Genomic DNA, 27,940 nt, shown 5'->3' with positions numbered 1-27,940 from the left:
ATGGTTGCCAGGGACAGTAGTGCAAGGTGACCCAAAGGCAAAGGCCAGGGGTCAAGTGCTGGCCAAGGCCACGTGAAGGATGCGGCAGTCTCATGGCTCACGGCCAGCGGGAGTTTGATCAGCGACGGACACAGTGGACCGGCTGCAGACGGTGGTCATGGAGGTGGTCGGCAGGACACCTGGTGGAAGGCGGAACAGGGCCCTCGCCCCTGTGGTCAGCTGGTGGCCCCGGCACATGCCCAAGGCCCAGCGTCCGGCCACAAGGTCACGGGAAGCACATCCTGCCTCCCATACAAAGACGTCATTGTAGGGAGCGGAGGGGGCCGGGAGCGCGTGCTTTCGCCTTCAGATGGGTGATGGGTGCCCGCTGCCTGTTTGCAGAGCCTCTGCAGAGACTCGGCTGTCAGCAGCCAGGCCTCAAAGCTGACACGTGCCCTCTGACCGGGAGGTCCTCCGCAGACAACGAAATTGAATTCCTTCTTCCCCCCGGGGTCCCATTGCGAGACCCGGGACAGGCAGTGCTGTGGGGGGGCTTTGGCATGGAGGAGAGGGGCCCCAACGGGGCGAGAGGCGGGCCTTTGGGGACATCGGCGGCAGGCCGGACAGGCACCGGGCAGGGTGGGCATGCACACCCGTAGGGCGCGGTGGCTCTCGGACCCCCACCTCGTTGGTGCCGGTGGACGGCGTCTCCCTCCCCTCCAGCTCGGGCTCCTCCCTCAGCGCCCAGTGGAGCGCGGCCCCCAGGGGCTCCCGCAGGCCCCGGCTGCCCACCGGGAAGTAGAGGACCGGGTTGGCCCTGCTGCTCGCGGGCAAGGACCGGCGCGCCGAGTGGGAGAACGGAGTCTTCGTCCTCTGGGGCAGGTCCAGCCAGTAGAGGAGGAACCAGCGGATGCCCAGGGGCGGGGCGTGGACGAGGAACACCAGGACGGAGGCCAGGATGACCACGGACAGTCGTGGGGGCCGCCGCCGCCGCCGCGTGCTCCCCCCGCGCCCGCACGAAGAGGGTCGCGCTGGACGGGATCACCGTCGCTCATGTGAAGGACCCGATGATGAGGACGCGGAAGACAGAGTCCGTCACGAAACACTGCACTTCCCAGAGGTGCCAGAACTTGCCGCAGAAGAAAGAGGCCAGCGCGTTCATCAGGAGGGGCGGCGCCCAGAGCAGGGCTCACTTGACAGCCGGCAGGTGCTGGGGCCGATGACGCTTGTACCAGATGGGGAAGGGGACAGAGAGGCAGTGCGCTGATGGCCGCCAGCGGGCTCAGGCCCAGGGTGTAGGCCAAGTATTTCATTCTCTGCAGCGCCTCGCGGGCCAGCAGGGGGGTGTCTAGAGTGGGCATGGAGGCCGTGCAGAGCAGGAGGAGGAGGTCGGCCACGGCCAGGTGGAGGATGTACGTGCAGAAGGGGGTCCTCTGCGCTCGGCAGCCCGGCAGCCAGACCACCGTGCCGTTGCCCGCTATGCCCGCTATGCCGCACGAGCAGGTGCACACGGCCAGGGCGCTCAGCACCACGGGAACCACGGCCAGCGGGTCCGCCCCCGGGGCGGCTTGCGGTGGCCTTTCGGATCTGGCTGCTGTTCAGAGTCTGGTTCATCCTGTGGCAGGAAGATGGACCGGCGTGAGGTTCTGTGTCGCTCGGGCCCGGAGGGACTTCTGAATTTCCTGCTTCGGGGCTCTCACCCAGGTTCTGTTTGCAAGAAGCCATGGCCCGGAGGCTGGACCCCTTCCCCACTCCCCTGGCTCCCACCCTGCTGGCTCTGCCACATCCTACCCCCTCCACCGTGGAACACACACCCAAAGTTGTTCAACGTGCACTTTGTCAAGTTAAGAGGCTCTCTTGTATGAGTCTTTTTTTTTTTTTTTAACACTTATTTATTTTTGAGACACAGAGAGACAGAGCATGAATGGGGGAGGGGCAGAGAGAGAGGGAGACACAGAATCGGAAGCAGGCTCCAGGCTCTGAGCCATCAGCCCAGAGCCTGACGTGGGGCTCGAACTCACGGACCGCGAGATCATGACCTGAGCCGAAGTTGGATGCTCAACCAACTGAGCCACCCAGGCGCCCCTGTTTTTTTTTTTTTTAATGAGAAGCTGCATTCATTCATTCATTCATTCATTCATTTTGAGAGAGAGTATGCAGATGCATGTGAGCGAGAGTGAAAGAGGGCAGAGAGAGGGAGAGAGAGCATCCCACGCAGGCTCCCTGCTCAGCATGGATGGGGCTCGATCCCACGAACCATGAGATCACGCGTGACCTGAGCCTCGATCGCCCCGCCTCTAAGTGTTTTAAATGTACACGGGTGTTGTTGTGATTTAGAATTTATGCAGTTTTTTTGGGGGGCGCCTGGGTGGCGCAGTCGGTTAAGCGTCCGACTTCAGCCAGGTCACGATCTCGTGGTCCGTGAGCTCGAGCCCCGCGTCGGGCTCTGGGCTGATGGCTCAGAGCCTGGAGCCTGTTTCCGAGTCTGTGTCTCCCTCTCTCTCTGCCCCTCCCCCGTTCATGCTCTGTCTCTCTCTGTCCCAAAAATAAATTAAAAAAGTTGAAAAAAAAAAAAGAATTTATGCAGTTTTTCTTCGCTCAACGGTACGTTTTTAGGATATTTGCAGGTGGCCGTGTGGAAAAGTAGTTTGTTGTTTTATAATGTACATTGGCCCCATCTTGTCCATTTCTTCATTTCCAGGATCGTTGAAACACTGTGTTAAACAGGTTCATGCCTGGCCCCATTGACCCTGGCTCAGGATTTTTCTGGGGTGTCCGAGGAATGGGGGTTCTGGGTCACAGGACCTGTGCATGCCTGGCTTCACTAAATATTTCTTGCTTCCCTCCCTGGATGGCTGTTTCAGTTTCATTTCCACTGCGGCACAGGAAGGATTCCGTTTCGTCATTCTTTCACCAAGACTCGCTATCACACACTCTCCTCATTAACTGCCAACACGATGGTGGCACGGTAGATTTTGCCGACATTGAAATTTGCACTTCACTGACGACAGTGAACTTGAGTATTGGTTCATTTACCTGCCACCCCGGGGCTCCCCTTCTCGAACTGCCTGTTCACAGTGATTGCCCATTTTTCAGTTGGGTTTCCTCCCCTTTCCTTTCCGTCTTGATTTGCAGCAGTCTGGATCCTTGCTGGTGTTAGACACTGCGGGTGTCATTCTCTGAGAGCTAGCCTCAGTGTGGTGGCTTTATCTGTGGTGAACATGAGTGGCCAGATACGCTCAACTTTGATACAATCAACTCCCATACATTTTCACCCTGAAATGTTGTGGCTTTTGGATTGTTAAGTCATTCCATGTCCCTGGATGAAAAAGATATCCTCTTATATTTTCCTTAGTTACTTTTATACTTTTTCCCTTTTAGAGTTTGGTCTTGAATCCAGCTGGAACTATTTTTATGTGGAATAAAGACAGGATACAGCCCGATTTTTCCTCCAAATTATGAGCCAGTTTTCCCAAAACTGTCTCCCAGGCAGCCTGTCTTTTCCCTGTTGACTTGTCAAGTTCCCGTTTACACATGGGACTCTTTTAAAACTCTCCATTCTGGTTTCTCTGTTTCTTTACTGTGTGTGTGTGTGTGTGTGTGTGTGTGTGTGTGTGTGTTTAAAAAAAAATATATATATATAGCTTCATGTGCGCTCTGAGTGTTGTGTAGCTGACAGCCACTCTGTACTTGTTCTTGGCCATTTCCATGAAGTTTGATCCTTCAGGGAGGGAGGCCACCGAGTTACACCTGACTTCTCCCACTTCCCGTGACACTGTCCAGAGAGTACCCCGCCCCCACCGGCAGAAAGCCGGGGTGATCGCAGGGTTCACCTCTTATATTTGTCTTCTCTCAGAGTTCATATGCCCAGGATGCCTCTTGTCCAATATCTGAAAACAGTTGTGTCTTATGTTTTCCCCAGTTTTCTGCTTGTTTAGAGTGGGAAGGCTGGTCCAGTGCCATTACTCCCTTGTGGCTGGAGATAGGAATGCCTCTATTTATATTTTTCTCTTGATTATTGCTGGTGTGGAGGGACACTGTTGCTTTGTGTCGTTTTTGTTAATCAGGCAAACGAGCTGGTTTATTGTACCATGCTATTGGTTTTCTGTTGACTGTTTTGCTTTTCTGTGCAGCTGTCCTCATCCATCTAATTTCTTTTTCGTGTCTTATAGCATCGCCCAGAGCATCTAGTTCTCTGCTGAGCAGTGGTTGGAATTAGGCACACTCGTCTTCTCCCTAATCTTAAAGTTTCTATATCAGATGTGATGGGTACTCTGAGCTCGTAGTATTGTCTTTTATCAAGGTGAGAAAGTTCCCTTCCTTGTTGTCTGAGAGTTTTAATCTTAAATAATAGAATTTATCACAGTTTTTCTTTCTGCATCTACTTAATCGCTTTCTTTTTTTCTTCCTTTTGTCCATGTGGCAAATATATAGTGATACATTCCGTGCTGTTTATTCATCCTTATATTTTTAGGATAGACCATTTCTAGTTTGCTCTGGTTCCCCGCCGCCCCCCCACCACGCGTCCTGATTTTATTTAGAAAATTTTAACCCGTGTCCCTAAGTGAAATTGGCACGTAATTTTCCCTTCTGCTGCTATCCTTGTCTTTTTATTCCAAAGCTGTAAAATTATAGTGGTTTCCATAAAATGACTTGGAGAGATTGCCTTTTTCTCTACCCTCTGGAACAATTTGTATCATGTAAGGATTATCTTTCTTTGAAGATTTGGCAGAAGGTAAAACCATCTGGTCTGGCGATTTTTATGTGTTAGTGGATATGCATGGCTTTGTAAAAAGAAAACTGCAACTCCAATTTATTTAATGCTTTAGGTTTATTCAGACTTTCAATCTCTTCTTGAGTTAGAGTAGGTAGTAGTATTTTTCTGGAAAATAATTCATGCTTTCTGTTTTCACATTTATTGGTATAATCCTCTCAATACTCCACATGGTCGTCTCTTCTAATTTTTAAAACCTCAATTCTATCTGCCATGTTAAATTTGTGGGCTCACTCCTTTTAAAAAAATCCAGGCGTGCCTGGGTGACTCAGTCGGTTAAGCGTCTGACTTCGGCTCAGGTCACGATCTCACGGTTTGTGGGTTCGAGCCCTGCGTCGGGCTCTGTGCTGACAGCTCGGAGCCTGGAACCTGCTTCGGATTCTGTGTCTCCCTCTCTCTCTGCCCCTCCCCTGCTCTCGCTTTATCTCTCTGTCTCTCAAAAATAAATATTAAAATAAAATAAGATAAGATAAAATAAAATAAAAAATCTATTTGCCAGAGGTTTGCTTTCTTTGAGAACTTAAAAAAAAATCATCTCTGTTGTTTTTTTGCTTCCAATTCCTTAACTGATGCTTTTATTTCTTCTACTGTCTTTGGATTTACTTTATGATTGTTTTTTTTCAGCGTCTTGCATTGGATGCTTAGGCAATGTTCAAGCGTTCTTCTGTTTCTAATGAATATTTAGGGTTATAGATGCACTACTGAGTATCTCTTTAGACGTTTCATGAGTTTTGGTAAGCAGTGACGTCATTGTTCTTGCCTAAGTATTTACAAATGGAAAACCACTGAAAATATTTAAAATGTAAATTTCCATGAATTAGTTAGAAACACATTTCACAGCACTACAAATATTTTGACCTGCTACCAATGAGTTTTGTCATTTTCTCTTTACTTCACCTTTTTTGAAACTTTGGGAAGTGGGTACCAATCCAAGATGATCCTGTTACCCTGGTCAAGCGTACCTGTTAGGTTGTGGCCCCCTTCATTTTTAACGCTTAGATTTGCTCCCGCACATTTGGCACTGGCTTCTGTTGGGGGACTCACGGGATCTCTCTGGCCCAGGACCAGGCTTTTGATGGCGCTGCTGGCTTGGAGATGTGGCATCATGCGAGTATCTGTAAACTCAGTACCTGTGAATGTGGCAGATCTGGGGCTTTAGTTGCTGAGATCGGTGCCCGGCTCTGCTCACACACTCCCCCCACCCCCCTGCGGTCTCCAGCAGGGAGACCCTCCTAGCGGCATTCTGTGCAGAGCCCCCTTCTCTGAGCAGCGGGGACTTCTTGGGCTCTGGCCTCCTAGAGTGGTACCACAACACACAGTTTCCAACCCCCAGAGGAGCCCTGTCATTGTGGTCGGAACGCCCTCCCTCCGATGCCACACGAGCTTAAATAGTACTTACCAGACATGGGGCGCCTGGGTGGCTCAGTCGGCTAAGCGTCTGACTCGGTTTCGGCTCAGGTCGTGATCTCAGGGTCTGTGAGTTCGAGCCCCGGGTTGGGCTCTGTGCTGCCAGCGCAGAACCTGCTTGGGCTTCTCTCTCTTTCCCTCTCTCTTTGCCCCTCCCCTGCTCGTGCTGTCTCTGCCTCTTTCAAGAAGAAATAAGCTTAAAAAAATATTTATCAAACTTACACTGTGTGCCAGATACATACATGGTGCTCCATACGTATGTACGTAACACACGCAAATCCACGTGTATGCACACGTGAAATAATACGTAGACATAGACATATGCGTATAGTACAAACGCGCATATACACACAGCACGTATGTGCACACACACAGCACATGCACACACATACAGCAATGACAGCGACAGACAAGGCCTGTCGTCACAGAACTACAGTCTGGGAGAGGAAACACACCACAGACACGGTTACCTCCTCCCTCCTCTGGGCGGGGTGCCTAACAAGGAGGGGACCCAGGGGGGCGGGGCAGGAAGGCACTGAGGCTGGGTGGGGGGGCAGCTGGGAGAGGCCAGGTGGAGGGGTTGCCGTGAAGGACGGTCTGGGGTTCCTTCAGGGGCTGGGACCCTGCTCCGCCGGCCCCTCCGCGGCCAGCAGAACCCTCACACACGCCCCCCTCTGCAGCCGCTACTGATTGGGTGTGGCCCACCGCAGGGCTCGGCGAAGGAGAATCCACACGACCCCACACGAAGTGAGATGTGTTTGGGCCACGCTCCTGGGGAGGGAGGACGCAGGCGTATACCTGCCGAGGGGACAGGGGACAGGGCAGGAGGCACACTGCTGGCCTTCGGCCCCTGGCCCCCCAGCCCTGTGCCTCCCCCCAGTCCAGACACCTCTGGGTGTCTGTAGGACCCCCTGACTGAATTGTGACCCCCTCAAATGATCCGTTGAAGCGCCAAGCCCCACCCAGTGCGGCCGTCGGGGCTGGGCCCCTAAGGGGTGAGTCAGGGTCAATGGCGTCATGAGGCGGGGGCTCCCTCTGATAGGATTAGCGTCCTTTTGAGAACAGACAGGGAGCATGCTCTCCTCTCCCAGCCGCCTTTCCCTGATGGGCTTGTCCTGGGGTTCAGCTGGTGCGTCCGGGGCCCGTGCGCCCCTCGGGCAGGCCTGCGTCTACTGGAGCCTCTCCACGGGTGACCTCTGCTGACAGTGATGGTTTGCAATCTAGTCTCTGAGGCGCGAGCTTCTGTACCCCTGTCCTCTCCCGCCTTGTTTCACTTTTTGTCTACACCACGGCAGACTTAGGGCAGCGTGTCATTCCCCGCGAACTTTGCCCATCTCTCTTTGTACTTCACACGCTACGTCACACACACGAGGTGGTAAAGCAGTCTTATTTTATTTTTTTTCAACGTTTATTTACTTTTTTTTTTTTTTTTTGGGACAGAGAGAGACAGAGCATGAACGGGGGAGGGGCAGAGAGAGAGGGAGACACAGAATCGGAAACAGGCTCCAGGCTCCGAGCCATCAGCCCAGAGCCCGACGCGGGGCTCAAACTCACGGACCGCGAGATCGTGACCTGGCTGAAGTCAGACGCTTAACCGACTGCGCCACCCAGGCGCCCCAGCAGTCTTATTTTAAAAGATCCCAACGGAAGGGGCGCCCGGGTGGCTCGGTCAGCTGAGTGTCCGACTCTTGATTTCAGCTCAGGTCGTGGTCCTGGAGGCTTGTGGGATCCAGCCCCGCGTCAGGCTGTGCGTCATCGGCGCGGACCCTGCTCGGGCTTCTCTCTCTCTCTCTCTCTCTCTCTCTCTCTCCCCTTCTCTCGGCCCCTCCCCCGCTCGCTCTTGCTCTCTCTCGCTCTCTCAAAATAAACAAAGACCCATTAAAAAAATTTTTAAAGCTCCGAATGGTAAAGAAGACATGATTTTGGCACGCCCCCGGGTCACCACTCTGAAGGGTTGTCACCTAGGCTTTATCAGCCCGTCCTATTTGGAAGGTGCCGGCTCGGAGGCCCAGAGAAGTCGAGGCACGCCCCGGCATCCAGCTGCACCTGGCAGAGGGGGGACTCTCGCCCGGGGGTGGGGGGAGGGGGCGAGTTGCAAGGTATCGCCTGTCACCGCCACCCAGACAGTAAAAACGTGAGGCTCTCACCTGCTCCTGGCGTGGCGCTCGGCTCTCCGGGAAGGGCGGCCTGCCCCTCCCGGCTCCGGTGCCTGGGGGCATCTCCGCTTGGCCCGGAACCCGCTCAGGGCTGCTCTGAGCTGTCCCTGGGTGCTCCCCACCCCGGCCTCAGAGGAGTCCTCTGCCCCCGACGCCCCAAGAACCTTCACTCTGCTCCCTCTGAGGTGCTGGAAGGGGAGCTTGAGGTAGAAATGCCAGAAGGGGGGAGCCTGGGTGGCTCCGTCGGTCGAGCGTCCGACTTCGGCTCAGGTCGTGATCTCACAGTTCGTGGGTTCGAGCCCCACGTCGGGCTCTGTGCTGACGGCTTGGAGCCCGGAGCCTGCTTCGGATTCTGCGTCTCCCTCTCTCTCTCTGCCCCTCCCCCACTCACGCGCTGTCTCTGTCTCTATCTCTCTCTCAAAAATAAATAAATATTTTTAAAAAATTTAAAAAGAAATGCCAGAAGGTACCTGCCCCACCCACCGGGAGGCTGGGGGCTGATGGCCCGGTCGGGCGTGGCCTCCCCGGCTCCAGGGAAAGGAGAAGGCGGTTGGGGGCCGCAAGGAGCTGTGGGAGGTTCACCCCTCTCCTGTGCCCTCCTGGCAGAACCTCCCCCCCCGTCCCATGTGGGACAGCCACAGAGACCTCAGAGCATCAGCAGGCCCCGTCATCTTGGAGTTAATGTTGGTCTGTGCAGGGAAGAGGCCGGGAGAGAGGCCATTATGCCCGCACAGCTGTCCGCACGGGGAGAGACTCTTACGGTGCAAAGGAGGGAGCCCTGGCCCCCGAGTCCAGGACCCGATCTCAAGTCCGAGTTTTGCCACTTACTAGCTGGGGAGCTGTGTGGTGTGGTGACCCCTCCGAGTGTGCAAGTCCTCCCTGGAATTCATGGAATCCCTTCCAGCTCATGTCCCCTCCCGGCGGGAATCGGAGGTGAAGCATCTCGTCTGCCACACGAGGCAAGAGGGGGGGGATCAATTCGGCCCTGATTGGTGACCTTTTCCCCACCTAAAACTGAGTCCCCCGCAGGGCAGGGTGGAGGCTGACCTCGCCCCTGTATCCCCTGGTGTGCCAGGTGACCCGCGGGACCCGGCAGCTGCTGGGGGGACCGCACACGGCGGGGGGCCGGTGGTTGAGGCCTGGAGCTGTCGTGCTGACGAGAAGGCGAGGTAGGTGTGGGAGACTTTGGGCCTCGGCTTTGGAAGGAAATGTGAAGGGAGAAAGGAAAGGTGGGGAGGTCAGATGCTGGAACGGTCCCCAACCCCATATGTCACTAACAGGTGACTTAGGACAGGGTCCTCTGCTGTGCTCCTCCTGGTCTCAGAGGAAGAGTTGGACCGGCCCAAGCCCTTATTCGGGTCTTGCTGAGCTGGGGCCGTGGTGGACTCTGACCTCCAGGGGGCAAGGCATAGCCTGAGGTCGGGCCAGGACAGAAACACAGGGCCTCAGACCCAGAGACACATTCAGGCCACCCAAGAACACACGAGCTTCCGGAAGGCAGAAATGCTCACGTTCGTGACCCTTCTGTGCCCAGAACAGTGCCTGGCAGGTACGGAAATGGCTCACGTTTCTTGATTAGTTATGGGTTGATCGACGCGTTCCCTGGATCCGGGTGCCCAGACCAGGTGCTCTTAGACCCCCTTCCACACCTGGACCTCTCAGTGATGCGAGCCGGTCACGTGACTCTGCGTTCCGTGGGGATTCCGTCACTTGCAGCCAAGAATCCCAACCGGTGGAGACACCCGTGCCTGGAAGAGGCGTGTCACAAGCCCTCTCCTGCAGTGTGGCCGGGCTCTGGGGGTGACGGTGAGGACTGTTCAACCCCGCTGGTCACGTCAGGCCGCGCGCATCAGGAGGCAGGCGGGTTCCACTTCTCCACCCAAAGCGATTGTTTTCACGCTCTGCGGTCTCGCGGAGGTCGTCCTCTGAGGCCAGGGGGACAGCGGAGTCTTTGACACGGAATGATGGCGCACCCTGCACTAGGCTTTGGCTTCAAGGACCATGACTCAACAGGGGATCTGGGTTGTTTTTTAAAGTTTATTTACTTGTTCTGAGAGAGAGAGAGAGAGAGAGCGAGCAAGCACGGGCAGGGAAGGGGCAGGGAGAGAGAGGGAGAGAGAGAATCCCAAGCAGACTCCATGCTGTCAGCACAGAGCCCCACGCAGGGCTCGATGCTACAAACCGAGAGATCATGACCTGAGCCGAGATCCAGAATCAGAAGCCTAACCGACCGAGCCACCCAGGCGCCCCACGGGGTCTGGTTTTGGTTACTAGCTCAGGGAGCTGACGGAAAGCAGAAGCAAAATGACAGGGAAAGAAAGTTAAAAAACAAAAAAAGCCAGAGTTTGGAGGGCTGGGTCGTCAGAGATTCCCCCAACTCGGCACCAGATGGCTCACCCTGTAGGGCCAGAGCCAAAGCCTTCAAACATCTACCATCGGGATGTAGGCTCTGGGGGTCTTACCAAGAGGCTCAGCTGGGGAAAGATAGTTTCCAAGCTCACGTGGGTGTTGACAGGATTAAGCTCCTCACTGGCCGTTGGACTGAGGGCTTCAGTTCCTTGCTGGCTGTTGGCCAGAAGCTGCCCTCAGCTCCTTGCCATGGGGAGATCTCTAGTTTGGCAGTTCACAATATGGCCGCTTGCTTCATTAAAGCCAGCGGGGGCGGGGAGAGTCTGCTGGCAAGATGGATGTCACAATCTCTAATTATTGTTGCTCCATTCTGTTGGTTAGAAGCAAGTTTCCTGGTCCAGTCCGCGCTCACAGTATGGGGTTACATGAGGCTGGGAATACCAGGAAGTGGATGATGGGCACCATCTTGGATTCTGGCTAGCATGCTGGCTGGCTGCCCGACATCCTTACTGCTTCCCGTCCAGTATGGAATACCCTATGGGCCCATTGCGTGTGGTTGCTGTTCTTTCCTTTCCCAAATGGGATTTTTAAAGGATCACAGCCATTCTGCCGTGACTTGTGCGTCTTGAGGGTGGCGATCATTTGTCATAGGATGTATCTCCGGATCCGGAGGAGAGAGACGCAAACAGCCCACCGATCCTGGGCCCAGTGCTGAGGAGGCAGTCCCTGGAATTGATTTTGGACTCCTTCTCTTCTGGGGGGAGAGGAGAACGCACAGTATAGCTACAGATTTTGGGTAGGAGCATTTAAAATCGTCTGTGGGGAGGAAGGGAGTGTGGTGGTGTCCAGGAGGACCACGGCCCGCGCTCGCCACCTTGCCTGTCCGCGTCTCCTGCTGCCGACACACCCAGGTTTTCCCTTGAGCTCACACCTCTTCCCTGCTTTCAGCCTGTGGGGTTTGGGTGAGTTGCCCCCCTCGCCACCCCCAGGCCCCACTCTGGGGGACAGCGTGGGGCTCTGCGGGCCAGTGAGCACAGTCGTTGGGACTCATCTTACAGTTACGAGGAAAGGGACCGTCTGCGGGGGCTGCTGAATTTGTGGGATGGAAACAGGAGCTGCTGGTTACCGGCCGTTTCGTTTATTCGTTGAGAATAAACGCGAAGCGGGAGAGAAGTACCCTTGAGAACACCACTTGAGGCTCCAGATCCAGCTATATCTGAAGCGGAAATCATTTCTGGAGCGTCCCTGGTGGGTGAGTCAGTCGACTTCCTTAAACACACACACACACACACACACACTTTCCCCGCCCCCACCCCAAGCTGGATCACACTTGGCCTCTGTTACTTTACTGGTCACCAAGAGGCGTGGCCGGTTAGTGAATACATCTGCCTATGAAGCGGATCTCTGATCTAGAATCTATTTGGCATAAAGCAGAGGCGAGCGGCCGTCTCCGGCTGCGGGCGGGGCCGTCGCGGGGTGGGGCTGGGTGCTCTGGGGCACCGGGACATCTTCGTGGGGGGCGATGGCAATGTTCTCTTGGGGGAGGATGGAAACATTCCACGTACTGATTTGGTGAGGACGTGGGCGTTCGTACCCGTGTCAAAGGTCATCGTGCTATTTGTTCCATGGGTGTATTTTATCGCGTGGAAATTAGGCCACAATTCAATCCGTCACAAAGATTTTTGTTTTTCACAAAACCTTCCTGAGTAGGTAAGCCTTCCCTGGAATTGCCAGGAAACTTCGCGCTGGCATCCTGACTCACTGGGGCAGAACTTTCCACGAGTGTTCATTTTGTGAACTGTGCCCTGTTGTTTTCTCTAGGCCCCACTGGCTACCGTCCAGCGCCCGCTGGGCCCAAACATACGAATTCTGCCCGCATTCCGAGTTGCCCCCGTTCGGGAAGATCTGTGCAGCGTGTTTTTGCAGCTTCCCGGCACGTCGAAGGGCTCGTTTCCTCGGGCTGGGCTTCTCCCCTTCTGTGGGACCATAAACGGACCCATCCCTTGGTCCCACCTTCCAGATGAACCCCGTGCCTCCTGGGAAAAACCCGTCGCCTTGGCGGAGGATCCTGAACCGAGATGCGCATGTGGGAAAAGATATCGCCCTTCAAAATTCTGGCCCAAGATCCCAACCCCAATCATCTCGAAACCACAGCTGGCGGGGGCTCGGGGAGAGCTGGGCGGGTGCCAGGGAGGCATTCCGTTTCTTCTCACTAAGAGGGGAGATGAAGGCAGGAAGAGGCGTCAGCTGTCCGGCCGGGCACTGTGCTGTCTGTTGGACACGCGTCCCTTTCCCATGTCCCGCTCGCCTCAGCCTCCAGCAGCCTGGGCCTCGGCCTGAGCTGCCCCCCGCCGGCTTTGGTCTCGAGCGATGGGCCGGCCTGGGTTGAACTCGGGCTGTGACGGGCCTGTCCTGTCTGTTCCACGCGGCGCCCCTGGACCCCCAACTCTCAGTGCTTTGCTGGCGGGGGCTTACGGGGCCACTGAGCCTTTGGAGGATGACTGTGGCTCCACAGTGGGTGCGAACGGGCAGTCCTTTGGAGCCCTACTGAGAAGATTCACTGGTTTTGCAGGTGGAGCTCTTAGCCCGGGGCCCGCTGCGCCTACTATGTCATCCGTAATAGTCCCCAGTGCGTGGGATAGGCCGTTCCCCTGAATGTCCCTCCTTCGGGGCCACCCTGCTGCCTCCTGTCCACCTTGCTGCTGCCCGTGCGTCACCAGGGATTTAGCTCCTGAGGCCTGTGCCCGGTATGTGACAAAATCCATGCCCCACAGCTTATAGGTGGCAGCCCCCTGTCCCTCTGGGACTTGCTCTTGACTTTCCAGATTTGGCCCCTTTGCGTCCTTTGCGTCTTCTAGGAGTGCGCTCGTCGGCTGGCACCTTTCTGCACTGATCGCCAGGGAAAGCTCGGCCCGCAGCCCAACCCCGGCCCCTTCACCCGCCCACCCCGTGTAGCCCGCATAGGCATAGCCCGTGGTGGTAGAAAGTCGGGCTTGGTAACCGCTGGGGGGCGGGGCAGGGAGACAAGTGTTCCTCGTTGCCTGCGAGCTCCTCCCCAGGGACGCTGACACCGCTCGCTGAACGCTGCCCACCAGAGGTTGTCGGGGGAGGATGGCCAGACCCCTTGCTCCAGACAGTTCCAGGGTGGATTCCCGTGACGCTCGGGGCCTCCGCTTCCTGCCTTCACCAGAGACACCCAGGAAGAAGGAGGCTGGGGGTGGGCCCAGCTGAGCTGCCTGGGGAGGGGTAGGTAGTGAAGGTGCATCTGGCCCACCCCGCAGCGAGCTCCCCTCCCGGCCCTTTTAATAATTAAATACCCCAGGAGGCAGGAGCAAAGCGGCCGTGAGCCTCTCTGCCATTAGCACAGAGCGAGGTGGTCCAGGCTGTGGCTAGATGTGCAGGTTGGATAGGATAGGTGGTCCAGGCTCGGGGATTGGAGGGGGAGGAGAAGGCACGCTCCCTGGAAAGACTATCGATCCACACCCGAGAAGGGGCCAGAGGCTGGGGGAGGCCCGATCCCCAGAGTTCACCCCCAGCCTCCCAGGCCTGGCGCCCACCCAGCTCAGGCGGATGTGCCTCCCCATAGGGGCTCAGCCCTTCCCTGACGCCCGGGCCCTGCAGTGAGTGAGGGCCGCCCGCCCACCTGCCGGCCCGGGCCTGGGTTCTGAGCTTCTGTGGCCGGACCCGGGCAGCGAAGCGGCTCCAAGCTCCTGGGGGTGGGTAGCTCCCGGCAGCGGACTCGGGGCTGGGTGGGGGCTCCTGAGGAACCCCTGGGCCCCCTTCAGGACTGGAGGCATCTCCACCCGCCTGGAGGCCGGCTGCTGGAAGCTTTTCCAGGGAGGGGGTCCTGCTCTCACCCCCCCCACCCCCCGCAGGTGTCCTCAGGACCCCACCTGCTTCTGAGTCCCCAGGGGTGTCAGATGTGAGGCCCCCAACTCTGCTCCTCGGGGACTCTTTGACTGGTGACGGGGAGTGTGTGTGTCGAGGGTGTGGGGGGGGTTTGGGGGGTGGAGTGGTGGGGAGAGATGGGGGTGGGGGGATGGGCGTCGGAGGGTGAGTGGGGGGAGGGTGTGGGGGGATGGGATGTGTGGGGGAGGGTGTGGGGGGAGGGGGTTGGGGAGCGGAAGAGGTAGGCATACTGACCCCCACCCCCTGAGGCTCCTCTGCCTCTGGGCACACGGACACGCGGGCACGCAGACGTGGATGCAGACACGCAGACACACGGACACACGGACACAGACAGATGCAGACACGGGTGCGTCTCTCCCTGCAGAGCAGCTGCCTCGATAGGAGCACGGGTCTGTTGGAAAGGGGGGCACGGGAGCAGTGGCCTGGAGAGGCCGGGAGGGATGAGTCCGGCCAGCTGGGGGCCCGGTCACCAAGAAATGCACTTGGGGGTCAGCCCACCCGGGGGGGGCTCCTGTGGCCCCTGCTCTGGGAGCGAGTCCAGGGTCTGCGGGGGGAACGCTGGCCGCCGGGCGGGCCCGGAGGTACTGCTTCTCCCTTAGCCACCGGCCCCCTCCCAGCCCCTCCCGGCCTGCCCCCTCCCTTCCCCCTCCCGGCCGCCGGCGCACAGGGGCCCTGCTCTCTGCCCTGGGCTCTCCTTGGGCCCGTGAAGTGAGCAGAATCCCCCCAGAGCTTCCCCAAAACGGGGCTGGGATCCCAGGCTGGACACCTAGAGCCTAAGACGGGCCTCTTGGGACGCTGGCTGGAGGACAGGGGTGGGGGCGGGGGGGGGGGGGCAGTCAGGGAGCCTCTGGCCTGGCTCTAGTTGAAGTCTCCCCTGGGAGGGGCTCCAGCCTATTGCTGGGCAGTAGGGAGGTGCCACCCCCAGCCCCCACCCTGGAGGGGTGCATCCCGGACAGGGATGGAATCAGCAGCCCAACCCGGGGAGCCCCTGTGTGGACACACTGTGGGCCTTACAGGCAGGGACTGCATTAGCCGGCACCAGGCCTGGCAGTGACTAGGGACCATGAGGAGTGTTTCCAAGGGGAGCAGGGGGGCCCAGAACGGGTGAGAAAGGGCACAGGCTTTAGCCAAGAGGACAGTGCGGCTGACCAAGGCCCCTTCTGGCAGAGGGGTGGAAACCCTACCGGGAGAGGGAGCACCCTGGAGGTATAGACAGACCAGCCAGGGGAGGGGGCATCCCGGAGGTGTAGACGGACCAGCCAGGGGAGGGGACACAAGAGCTGGGGTACAGAGCAGGTTGGGTGGGGCACAGCATGGCCAGGCGGCCATCTGGGCCCATAGGCGCTGAAGGGCGCCCTCACCGCGGAAGAACACAGACGGGACCGAGGGCAGGGAGCCTTGCTCAGTGCACGATATAAAATGTTTATTGATATACATTTATTGGCTTCCATACAACTTGCATGGGCTGCACAGGGCCACTGTGCTTGGAGGTGGGCTGGGGTGGCCGGGTCGAGCCAGCGCCTGCTCCCAGGCGGGGGCTGGAGCCCAGAGGCTGCTGGCCAGTCTGCCAAGCCCCGAGGACCAGGCACATGGCAGCCTGCCCTCCGGAGGGGGTCCCGGGGCTGGCCGCATGAAGTCCGAGAAGGGAGTGATCTGTCCACGCTGGCCCAAGCTCCGTCCCGGCAGGCTGCTTGCCATGACCAGAAACCACCGCCCCTCTGCCCCCATTAAAGTCCCCAAAGGATTCCTGGACGGGGGCTGGGGCGTTGTGTGCAGAAAGACCGAACTCCAAGGCAGGTTAACCAGAACCTTCTCCCAGGTAGCACCATTGCGCTCAGGTCGGCTCCCCGACATTGCTTGGACTGGATGGAATGGAGAGAACAGGTGCCCTAGCAGGGGCACAGCTGCTGACCCCGGGGGCGACCGTGCTGGCTGTGTCGTTTTCAAGGAGGGCAGATTCAAAGGGGCAGGAGGCGGACGGGCCTGGATGACCCCCCGCCTCCCCTTGGCCAGCCCAGGGTGACTTCCATACAGTAGGCCTCTGGGCGCCGAGGACAATGTCTGGGGCGGGGGGGGGGGGTCTGTCGGGGCCCATTTGCAGGTGGCTTCTCAGTCTCCCGGTGGCCCCTAGCTCCTCCAGCCCGCGGGGAAGGAGGCGCGAGGGCAGGAAGCGACTTTTCTCCTTGCACTTGGGCCCCGGGGTGGTGGCCGAGCTCCCGTCCTGCGGCAGAAGGTCTCTGGAGGCCGCGGTCCCTGCCTCCCCCCCCCGGGCGCTGGCCTCTCAGGAGGCGTTCCCAGAGGGGCACTGCATCTCCATGGTGACCGTGTTGGGCGTGCCGCCCCCGGCCTCCCCCAGCTCGGCGCCGTCTCGCAGGGCCCGCTGGAAGACCACCCTGAGAGGCTCCCACAGCCGCTGTGACTTGTCCCTCCCGGCCAGGAAGTACACGACCGGCTTGGCGCTGCTGTTGATGCAGATGCACAGGTCGGTGACATACTCGGGGAAGGGGGCCGGGATCTGGAAGACCCAAAAGAGGAACCAGTCGACCCCCAGGTAGATGGAGGACACGAGGAACACCGAAACCATGGCCAGGACGACGTGGCTGAGCTTCGCGGAGCGCTGGCGCCTCCGGGCCCTGCACTCCGTGTGCAGGATGAGCACCAGGCAGGGCAGCACCATGAGCGGGCAGAAGACCAGGAAAAGCAGGATGCCCAGGAAGGCGTCCATGTGCATGCAGCCCACGCCGGACGCTCGGTGGCCCAGGAACACGCAGAAGTAGTTGTGGACGGTGGTGACCAGGAGCGACAGGGCCCAGAGCAGGGCGCACGCCACGGCCGACAGGCGCTTGGGCCGACGGCGCCAGAACCAGGCGGGGAAGACGACCGACAGGCAGCGCTCCGAGCTGATGGCCGGCAGGAGGCTCACGCCGGCGACAAACATGCAGAGCCCCGCGACCCTGCACACGGCGCGGACGTAGGCGGCGAACGTGCCCAGGAAGCCGCCCGTGTTCAGGACGGAGAGCACGGCCTTGCTGCAGAGGTAGCCGGCGTCAGCACCGGCCAGGTGCAGGAAGTAGACAGAGAAGGGGCTCCTCTTGATGGAGAAGCCGAAAAACCACAGGACCAGCCCGTTGCCCACCAGGCCACACAGACACAGGAGCAGGAAGATGTAGTCCATGACGGCCGGCGGTGGCGGCGTGGCGATCTGCTCGATGGTCAGGAAGCCACGGCCGTAGAGCGCCGGGGCCTCGCTCACGCCGGGACACATCTGTGCGGGGGGCAGAGGGCAGACGCCTGTGATGCTGGCTGGGCCCCGCCCCCACCCCCCGCACCTGCAGCCCGCGTGCCGGGTCCTGCTTACAGGCTCGCGGAGCGGCTGGCTCCGGAGCAGAGGCCACCCCCGTTCCCGCCTAGTGCCACCGCTCTGCGCCGCGGTGTCGCAGAGCCTGCGGCTAGCAGCCTGGAGAGGGCCGACAGGGGCGACGTCAGTCCCCCGGAAAGGCACCCGATCGCCCACCTGTCGGAACAGACTTTGGGCCACGAGTGTCCTCGTCACGAGAGGTGAGGAAAGCCCGGGGGACCTTTCCAGATTGCAGGGCAATGAAGCCGCGACCGGAAAGGCCACGCGGCGTCCCGGACCTCACGGTGGCTCTAACGGTTGCCGGAGAGGATGTCACGAGGTGCCGGGGGGATGTGCGAATGGACCGCGTGTCCTGGGATGGCACCAACCCCGTCCTGGGATGTCCTTGTTAAGGGGTACGGGCTGTTTGGGGACCAGGGGGCTTGATGTCTGCAAACCTGCTTTCCAACAATTCTGGGAAGGAGCCTATCGTGAGGTGCACAGGGAGAAAGCGCAGGTGGACCCTGGCCCTAACTGGAGCAGGACTGTGTCCCATAATGGGATCGGAGAGGCCTGGGGAATCAGAGGCGGTCCCCTGGGGGGCCAGGGAGGCTCTGGGTTTCTGGATCATGGTCTCGGTGCGGGCCAGGGATTCCCTGGGGAGGGGGAGACACTGGAGGCCACAGCTGTTTATGCTCTGGGGAAGCACTTTGATACTTGAACAAGCTGTGGCTGCCTGAGCACACCCGGCTGGGTTTCTGTCTTGCCTGCTGGGTCTGGGCGAGGTGGGTCCCCTGCGACGATGGGGGAGGGGCGGCAGATCTGAGCAAGGTGGGCTTTGCTCCAGCTGGTGGGTGCTGGGGGGGGTGGGTTTTGGGGGGGTGGGGGACAGGACCGTGGGCCCGGTGGCCCCATCGCCCTTTCCCCAGAGAAGCCAGAACTCTGGGTTGTAGCGTGAACCTCCCTGATCTCTACATGTTTGCATTTAAAAAACATCCTGTGGGCCAAACACAACACATCTACAGGCTGGATGCATTCTCGGGCTGTCATTTTGACCTCTCATTCCAAGTGACAAGGCTGCCCAGAGCGCTGTCACCGCCTTCTCTCAGCCCGGGAAGATATCACTAACCCTTCCCACAGAGCCTGAACCTGACCCTTGACCTCGGGGCAACGCCGGGCATTCCTTCGTTCCCACTGCTCGTGACTCCCTCCCAAAGAAAACAAACAGGTTCTGGAGGCTGGAGCGTTCTGCCACCTTCCGGATGGCCCCCAGCTCTGCCAGAAAGCTGGGGCCTGATCCCCCGTAACAGCCTTTCCGTCCTGGCCCCGGTCAAGGGGAATCTGCAAGCAGGGGCCGGAGGGCGTTGGCCCAACTTGGGGAGACTCTGTGAGGTCAGGGCAAGCTCTTCAAGGGCGGCCTATTCACCACGCATCATCCTCTAGGTACATTTATTGGCTCAGCATCTCTGTCTGTCTGTCTGTCAGCCACCGAGCCCCTTGGCTTCCTCTTTGCTCAGCCTCTCCTGTTGGTGGCTTTGCTCCAGGCCATGGAGCAGTGCCACCCACCCCACCCCCCACCCCGCCCCCGGCTGGGGCGCCAGACCCAGAATCTGTAAGACCCGGTGCCCAGACAAGCCCACGCAGAGGGATCACTCAGTGCTTCTCCAGGCTGGAAAAAGTCTGCAATCCCTTCCTTGGAGTCAGAGCGGGAGGGCCGGGTGAGTCACGGGGCACGTGGCTGCCATCTCCAGCCACATCCCGCCTTGTAAAATGCCTGCCCCGGAGCCTGGCCCCCCTCCCGGGGCTCTGGTTTTCTCTGGAGATTTCTGGAGACTTCTCCCCAGCCAGTCCCATCGCTGCGTCCCGTGGCTGCTGCTCCACGGTGGTCACTATGGGAGGAGGCTAGGGGACACGGGCCCCGGGCAGGAGTCCGGCCTCTGCTCAGACCTCGGGGCTCGTCCCAGTCTAGTTACTGGCCCATCGCAAGCCTGGGTCTCCTCGAATGTGGAGGAGGTCGTACTAGGTAAACTCGAGGGGTCCCTCCAATTTGGAGACTGTATCGCCTGGGGTTGAGAAGGGAATTCCAGAATTCTCAAGGACCTCAGAGAAGTAGGGGGCTTGGAAGAGAAGAAGGGGTGTTGGCCTGGTGCGTCGTCAGGGTCTCGGCCCCGGTGGGTGCCTGGACCGCCAGACCCTGGCCTCACGGGGTGGCCCGGAGCAGGTGGTGCTCCGTGGGGCACACGACATCAGCGCCGCCTTGCAGCCAGCGTCTCAGGGCCTCCTGGCAGGGACTGGCCACGGGAAAACGCTGACCACCCCGTCTCCACGGGGGAGAGGCGGAACAAGGCCGGTCAAGGTGGTAACGGAGCACAGGGTCTGCACAGGGAGGGACTCGAGGCTTCGGTTCCCCGTGCTTGTCTCACTGATGAGGACACTGGAGGCCTGGGGGGCCGCACGGTCCAGAGGGCCTGCCGCCCACCTGTTCGTCCTTTGACAGAGGATGGGCCCGGGCGGCAGAGTGCAGGGGGAGGAGGTCCTGGGCTCCGTCTGCCTCTCCCACCACACCTGGCCCGACGGTGCCCGGACCCCCTCTGCTGCCGGCCAGCACTTGCCTTGTTCCTGTCCCCGGGATGGGCCTCCCAGGAACAGTTTCCCACCATCTCCAGGCCCGGCGAGTCCAGACTCCTCACGGCTCCGCTCATGGCTCGCGGCCCCGCACACCTCCCCTGGCAAAGGAACAAAGGGTCACGTCAGGGCAGCCGTGTTCCCCGCCCCCCCCGCCCCGCCCAGAAAGCCCCTCTCCTTCCCCCCTTCTTGCTTGATCTGTGAGATTTCTGGGACCAGGTGGCTTCTGGGGACATACATTTATACACCCGTACGCATTCCTGGGCTCCTCTTTTCTGCCGGCCCACGGTGGTGGCACAGGGGTCCCTGGCAGTCGGTGGCAGCCAACCCAATGGCCACCATCGCTTTTGGTCTTCATTCCCCGTTACGGAGCAGGTAGCCTTGCTCCCCCATGAGGGGCACTCCAGGGCTCCGGGAGGTGAGGTCCCCTGCCCGGGGTGCATGTGACAAGAGTAAGTTCGGAGATTTTGTGCGTGCTTGAGACTAGAGGGGCTGGAGCAGCTGGAGGGAGCCAGCCAGGACGGCTCTGGGGGTGGCGGGGTGGACATCCCCGCCCGGGAGAGGCTGCTCCGCGCTGGCCAGGCAGAGCATGGGTCCATCTGCCCCAGGTGCCCCTTCGAACGGTCTCCTGTCCCCCAACCTGAGCTCTGCTCCGGCAGGCAAGCACCCGTCCCTCCCCCCGTGCAGGTGGGGAAACTGAGGCTGAGCCGCAGGCCGCCGGCACCCCTCTCCCCATGCGAGGAATGCTGCTGCTCGGCGGCCTCCCCCAGAATTCCTTCCCCGACGCGGCAGGCCTGGGGAAGGCTGGGGCGGGCCGAGCCAGGCGCGCCGGTCGTTGGCCGGGAAGGGGGGCCGTCTGCGCGCTGCCTGCACCCTCTTTAACGTTTGGTCCTCTCGAACCCCGAGCACCGGCGCGGGGGGATGCGCGGAGAACAGAACAGCGTGGGCATCAGACCCCTGGCCCGCCGGCGGCCCTGCTCCCTTCCCGGCCCCCGCCCCCCACAGCGCCCTTCTGCCCCAGGCCCTTGGGCAGAGTGGCCGTGTGTGTTGTGGGCAAGCGCTTGTGCGCCCGGCAGGAGGGTCTCGGCGTGGCCTGCCGTGACAGTGCCTGCTGGCGCCAGTGCCCCAGGTGGCTGTACGCGGGGTGGGGGCCCTGGTGCTCGACGATCAGTGGGCGAGTCTGCTTGCGTGTGCGTGCAGAGAGCAGGTGCTGCGAAGGGTGGATCTATAGCCCCCCCCACCGCCCCCCAAGCGTCATCCGGGCTCCAGCCCCTGCACTGTCCCCACTGCCTCCCCCGGGTCTCATGCTTACCCACCCGCTGGGGCTTCCCTCTCCTGCCTGCAACCCCAAAGCTACCGGCCCCTCAGACCCTATCCTTCCTGGTCCCCTTCGCCCCCGTCCCCGACGTTCCCGCTCGGCCGTCCTGGTCGCACGCCATCCTGGGTCTGGGCCCTCGGGGACGTCCTGACTGCAAACCTTGCCCTCTCACCCCAGCCGAGCTAGGCCCCCGGCACACAGATGCCCCGAAAGGGCAGCCGGCCGGGGCCAGCCCGTGATGCCCAGCTTGGACCCGGCTCGTAGGAAGGGCTCACCTCTGCCGGTTGCTTCCACGTGGGGGCCTCCCTACTGTGTGTCTTCCCGCCTGCCACGGGCAGTCTGGAAAGCTATGGCGCCCAGGCAGAGATCTGGAAGCCAAGCGGACCCCCCAGACGGACGATGAGAAGACACGTGTGTGTGACACGCGTAAGGCGTGTGCGTGAGCGGCGCGTGCGAGCAGGGGCGGAGGGGTGGGCGCCTCGCGCATTCTCGGGGTGGGGTCTGGACTGTGGCAGAACCAGCTGCTGCTACGGCAAGACGACAAAAGCTGTCGGCTCGGTGCACCCCTGACCCTCCCGTCAAGGCCCAAGGCCCGCTGGGGCTCCGGCCACCTGTCTGCCCCCTCTCGGCCCACCCTGCCACGAGCCAGCCCCCAGTTTGTCGGGGACGGGGACAGGGCGAGGCTGTCTTCCAGTGGGCACGGTCAAGCCCCGCTTCCCTGATTGTCTTCCCAGCCCCTCTCCTCGCCACCCCACTGCCCCCCCCCGCCCCCCCAGCTCACAACTGAATTGAAGAGGCTGCTCTGGGGACTGGAGAGCCCACAGCACTCCAGGTGCCATCTGTCCGGGAGAAGGTGGGAGGTCGCGGGCCGTGCAGCAAGCCCCTGGGAGCAGTGGGAGCCATCTCTCTGCACTTGGGACGCTGCCGGCTGGGTGTTCCCTTCCCGCCCTTCCAGAAAGCGGACTTGGGCGGCTGGCGAGGGTGGGGGCAGGGCCAGAGGGGGAGGTCGGGAGTGGAGGACAGCACGGGGGTCAGGCCCTGCCAGGATGCCGGCTCCTGCCGCCCCCGTAGGGGGGACCGTCAGGGCCTCGGGAGTGTGCGGGAGGCGGCTCTGGAGTGTCAGGGTTCCTGCCTGGAGCCACGTGATTTCTGGGGGCTGCCCGCCCTGACGGCGCCCACCTCATTCTCCCTCCCCGCCTGGCCTCCTCCCAGCAGCCCTGGTTCCCAGAACGCCCTGCCCTGGGCCCAGGGCCCCCGCAGACCCACCTGCCGCTGCCCAGGTCCTCGGAGGTCTCTCCTTCCTGGAGCACGACACCGGCCTCTGGCCGCCGACCCGCCAGGGCAGCGGGCCAGCCCAGAGCACTGGCTGGAGCCTCAGAAAACGCGAGCTCAGAGCAGAGGACGGCCCTTGCTTGCCCGCCTGCCGGAGGAGATGGCTTTGGGAGCAGAACCCGCCCCAAACCCAATTCCAGGCCCGGAGGGAGGGGGAAGGGGAGGAGGAGGGGGGAGGAGGGGCCGAGCCCCAGCTGGGATGAAGCTTCGGGAAGGAATGCCCCGCTCGGGAGCCCCCCCCCCACCCAGGCCTCGCTGGGCGCTCATCCCCCGGCCTGGTGACGTCACGTTGGCCCGAGCACTGCTTCGGGAGTCCAGCTGTTCATCTCCCTTGCGCCCTCGCAGCTCCGCTGGGCTGCTCTGGAGAAACAGCACCGGGCTGTCCGCTTGCCCGGGATTGGCTCCCACTGGGCATTTCGGGGCGCGCAGGCCCGCCAGGGGCAGGTCCCCACCCGGTGGTTTAAAAGCACTCAGGGCTGGTACGGAGGAGCCGGGAGGTAGCCAGGTGAGGGCTCCGTGGAGAAGGTGGCGCAGGCACTTTTGAGAGGTAGACTCGGGGGCAAGACGGCAATGCCACCCAGGTGTGGCCCCATCCCCCTTCCCACCTGGAGTCTGCCTGGGGAGGGGGGGGGGGACGCAGGGGCCCCAGGGGGGACCGTGAGGACGGGGCGTGGTGAGGAGTGGCTTCCCCGGGGAGGCGCCAGGAAAGGCACACACCCCTGCCCTGGGCCAACTTTCTCATGACCTCGGGGAGCCCGAGGGAGTTCCCATCAGTGCTTTCTCTGTGGGAGGAAATGGTGCCCAGATGGGGGGCGGGGTGGGCACCCTGAAGAGGACCCAGAAATAGAGCGCGGCCCTGGCACCTGCCCTGGGGCCACAGGCCTCCTGACCCTGGGTGGAGGGACCCGACGTCCCTGCAAACCCCAGAGCGGAGGGGGGAGCCTTGGACCGTGCCCTGCATGGCCCAGCGGGTCTTTGGGGGGGGCCTTCGCCTTTAGGGAGGGGGTGAGAAGGAGGGCTCTAGGATGCTAAAGCTCATGGCTACGCCCCAGAGAGCGAGAGAGAGAGAGAGAGAGAGAGAGAGAGAGGGAGGGAGGGAGGGGCTGGGCGGGGAGCAGGCAGCGGGGGTGACCCTCCCCTCCTCTCCAGGGCAGGCCAGCTGGGGCCCAGCTGGGCTGCTTGTTTACGTGGGGGGGCCAGGGGGAGGTGGGAGGAGGCCGGGGGAGGCTGGATGCAGACAAGTTCCAAGCGTAATTGCATTTGGACACTTAAAAGGAATTGTGCGAAGTGGACAGGAGCTCTAAAGCCTTATTTGGTCTGGAAATTTCTTTCAAGACGAATGGGAGGGACTCCTAAATGGGAAGGTCGTCCTTTACCTGGGTTTTTTTCTGGGTCCCCCAGCCGGTGTGCCCACCTGGAGCAGGGAGTCGGGGCCGTGGGGGGCAGGTCTGGGGGCTGGGCTCCCGCAGGGACAGTGAGGGAGCCCCCGCCCCGGGGCTGGCGCTCGGCCTCCCGCTGCCTCAGGCTCTGTGTGTGGGCTTGTCGCCATTCATTCATTCATTCATGCCCGGGCTCCCTCCGCAGGGCTTAGGACGGTGCCGAGGCGCCAAGGCCACGGTCGGTCCCTCCCTGCTCTCTCACATCCTGTCCTCGTGCCCTGAGCCGCCACCACCCTGCCATCCTCCCAGTACAAAGGATCTTTATTTGTAATTGTCCCCGGCCACGGGCCAAGGGTGCAGGCCGGGACCCTCCTCCGCTGGGGCTTCCTGGCTTCTGGGGTCCACGATCTCCCTGCTGTTGCCGGGTGACGGGCCGGGCGGGGACCAGCCCTCCGGCGGCCCCTCTGAGCCGCACCGCACGGCCCCCAGGGAGTTCCCTGCTCTTGCTGGCATTCACTGAGTGCCCGCTAAGTGCCGGGCGCCATGCCCCAGGCTGCCGAACAGGACGGTGGAAGTCCAGCGAAGGCGGACCAGAATCAGACGGCCCAGACACGCGTGAAACCACACCTGAGCGGGAGGCCAGGTAGCTCAGGAGGGCTTCTCTGAAGAGGTGATGGTGGAGCCCTTGGAGAGTTGGGCAGGAGTGACTCGGGGGAGAAGGAGCAGGACGGCATCCCCAGCAGAGGAAGTGGGCACGAGCAAAGGCCCTGGGGTAGGGAGGCGTGCCGCACAGGTGAATTGGGGTGGCTGTGACCCCAGCCGGGCCGCTCTGAACGGCCCCTCCGGGCCCTCCTTGTGCCTCACCCTTCTGCTGCCATTTGTGCCATGCGCTCAGGGCACAGGTGCAGGGGTGACCAGGACAACCACAGCTGCACCATCCTGTGTCCTGTGAATCGGGTCCGCCATCAGTTCCGTCGTTCAATCTCAATCCTACAACACCCCCCGTCTCACAGGTTTCATGCAACACGTGTATACCGAGCACCTGCCCTGTGCCAGGCGCTGTTCTAGGCTCTGGGAAGCCACTGATGAATGAGCCCTGCCTGCAAGGTGCCCAGATTCTGGAAGTGAGGAAACTGAGGCCCAAGGAGTGACTGTGTGTTTCCCTTGGACACCTGCACCCCCCCCAGCCCCCCACCCGCACTGCAGGACTTGAGCTGGGGGCTGGGGCCGCTTCATCTCTGCACCCCCAGCACTGGGCACGGAGGCATTGAGATACGGGGAGAGGTCCAGAGCCCCGGGATCTCGTCCTGGCTTTGCCTCTGATGAAACAGGGGAAACTGAGCCTCGGTTTCCCAAGTTGTACTACAGAGGGATGGCCGGGGCGGCCGGGGGGGGGGGGGGGGGCTTGGTGATGCTTCTGCTCTATGCCCCGTGCCCATCTTCCGCTCCAGCTCCGGTAGGCCAGTCTTCCCCCTTCTCAGCAGGGCTACTGAGATCTGGTTCACACAGCAGACAGCTCGCTTCTTTAACGTATACAGTGGTTTTAGTGTATTCACAGACTTGTGCAGCCGTCACCACCGTCTCAGTAGGGAACGCGTCGTCACCCCCAGAAGAAACCCTGTACCCGCGAGCGGTCACTCTGCACCCCCCCCCCCAGCCCCTGGTGACCACGAATCCACCGTCCGTCTCCTTGGATTTACTTGCCTGTCCTGACGCTCGATGGAAATGGAATTACACACGCAGCGGTCTCTCGTGCTTTGTTCCTTCCACTCGGTGCAAAGTCGTCAGGTTCACCCGTGCTGTGCTATGGCCCGGTACCGCACCCCTTCTTACGGTGAGAGGCTGGTTCCTTCGGGCCCTGTGGTCCGCCCTGTTCTCTTGCCCTTGGCTGAGATCCTCCAGGAGACGAGGCAAATGTGGACGTGGTCTGGGTCTCCCAGGTTAATGCCTTTGCCCTTTTGGCTGCAGCTCTGCAGATTCCTCAAAGGTCTCTGCAAGGCCTAGCTGGCTTTCCTGATGGGCAAGGGTGAGTCCCCTTGTCCCCTCCTCCTCCACCCTCCTCCTTTCTCCAGCTAGGCTGGACCACCTGTGATGGAAAGTGCATCTTGGGAATGAATGCAGAAGCCGACATTTTCCTCTGTCCTTCATGAGGGAGATTATTCATTTGTTCATTCATTCATTCGCTCATCCACGTGTCCATCCATCCATCCACCATCCATCCGCCCATCACCCACACACCATCTATCCTTTCTTACCTACATTTACCACATATTTACTGAACACCAGCAATGGTGCTGGAAAAGAGTAGTGGATAAACCAGAACAGGTGGAGGGGAGAGGAGCCGGCCAAAGAAACGAACGGACACAGAAATTCCCACTGAGATCCATGTAGTGAGGAGGAGGAGCAAGTATGGTGATCGAGACTGAGGGAGGTGTGACGTAAAGTGAATAACGGCCACCTGAAACGTTGACCTCCGGATACCCAGGGTTGAGAATATGTGACCTTACGAACCAAAGGAGACTTGGCAGATACGATAAAGCGAAGGATCTGGAGACGGGCGATGATCCTGGATTATCTGGGCGAGCCTGCAAATTATAAGGCCCTTAAAAGACAGAGGCAGAAGGCTCCGAGTGATGTGTGGTGAATGGGGTCGGTGGGGAGAGGCAGTTGATGTGACGACTGATCAAAGAGGTTGGAGGGATATGAAAAGGGACCTTGAGCCAAGGAACTCAAGTGGGTTCTAGAAGTTGTAAAAACCAGGAAATGGCGTCTCCCCCAGGTGCTTCAGAAGGGACCAGCCCTGCCTCCCCCTTGGTTTTAGACTTCTGATCTCTGGAGCTACAAGAGAATAAATGTTCGTTGTTTTAAGCCCCTGAATTTGTGGTCCTTTGCTGCTGCAGCATCGGGAAGTAATACAGGTGGCCGGTAGGGCTACCCAGCAAGGCCAGGGGGATAAGATCTCTTTCTGCTTTAGCGAGACCTGCGGCATCCGGGACAAGGGCAGCAGGTGCAAAGGCCCTGAGGTAGTAAGGATTTGGTGCGTTGCAAGAACAGAAAGGGTGAACGGGGGCAGGAGTGGGGAGGTGTGTGTGCTGAGGCTGGGGAGGTGGGTGCAGCCGCCAGCCCCCTGTCAGCCCAGGTGAAGAGCCGCCTCCTCAAGCCAAGGTCAGGATGCCTCCAGGCACAGCATCTGGCCGGCGTCCCATCGTTCCCGTTTGAGACTCTCTGCCCAGTTTCCAACCCCTCACTTCCCTAGTGCCTGGAAATTTCCCAACTGTGTGCACTTCTCTCCCTCCCCAGGGCCATTACCCTGGGGCGGGTTTTTGGCACCTCTGGCCCAGACTCCTTGCCAGGGGCCCGGCCTCCACTGTGTCC

The 27,940-nt window shown here is 60.4% G+C and overlaps 3 protein-coding genes across 3 annotated transcripts in view; 1 reads left to right on the top strand and 2 right to left on the bottom strand.

Moving 5' to 3' along the window:
- The window catches only part of IGHMBP2 (immunoglobulin mu DNA binding protein 2), a 96,817-nt gene that overhangs the window by 56,621 nt on the left and 12,256 nt on the right, over positions 1-27,940 (top strand). The window lies entirely within an intron of this gene.
- On the bottom strand, positions 91-1,704 carry MRGPRD (MAS related GPR family member D). Its single transcript, XM_086679304.1, is given in 5 exon segments — positions 91-179; positions 633-985; positions 987-1,241; positions 1,243-1,573; positions 1,680-1,704. Coding segments are annotated over 5 exon segments (1,053 nt in total).
- MRGPRF (MAS related GPR family member F) lies at positions 15,977-20,658 on the bottom strand. The gene is made up of 2 exons (XM_086676662.1): positions 20,524-20,658; positions 15,977-17,839 (listed from the first exon to the last, which is right to left on the bottom strand). The coding sequence occupies exons 1-2, from the start codon at positions 20,611-20,613 to the stop codon at positions 16,856-16,858; spliced, it is 1,074 nt and encodes a 357-aa protein (XP_086532788.1). The 5' UTR covers positions 20,614-20,658; the 3' UTR covers positions 15,977-16,855.

This window comes from Puma concolor, chromosome D1, assembly GCF_028749965.1.
Source record: "Puma concolor isolate L17-30 chromosome D1, mPumCon1.1.hap2, whole genome shotgun sequence".
Taxonomy (NCBI): domain Eukaryota; kingdom Metazoa; phylum Chordata; class Mammalia; order Carnivora; family Felidae; genus Puma; species Puma concolor.
Note: the sequence above shows the minus strand (reverse complement) of the source record. Positions and strands in the feature narration are given on the sequence as shown.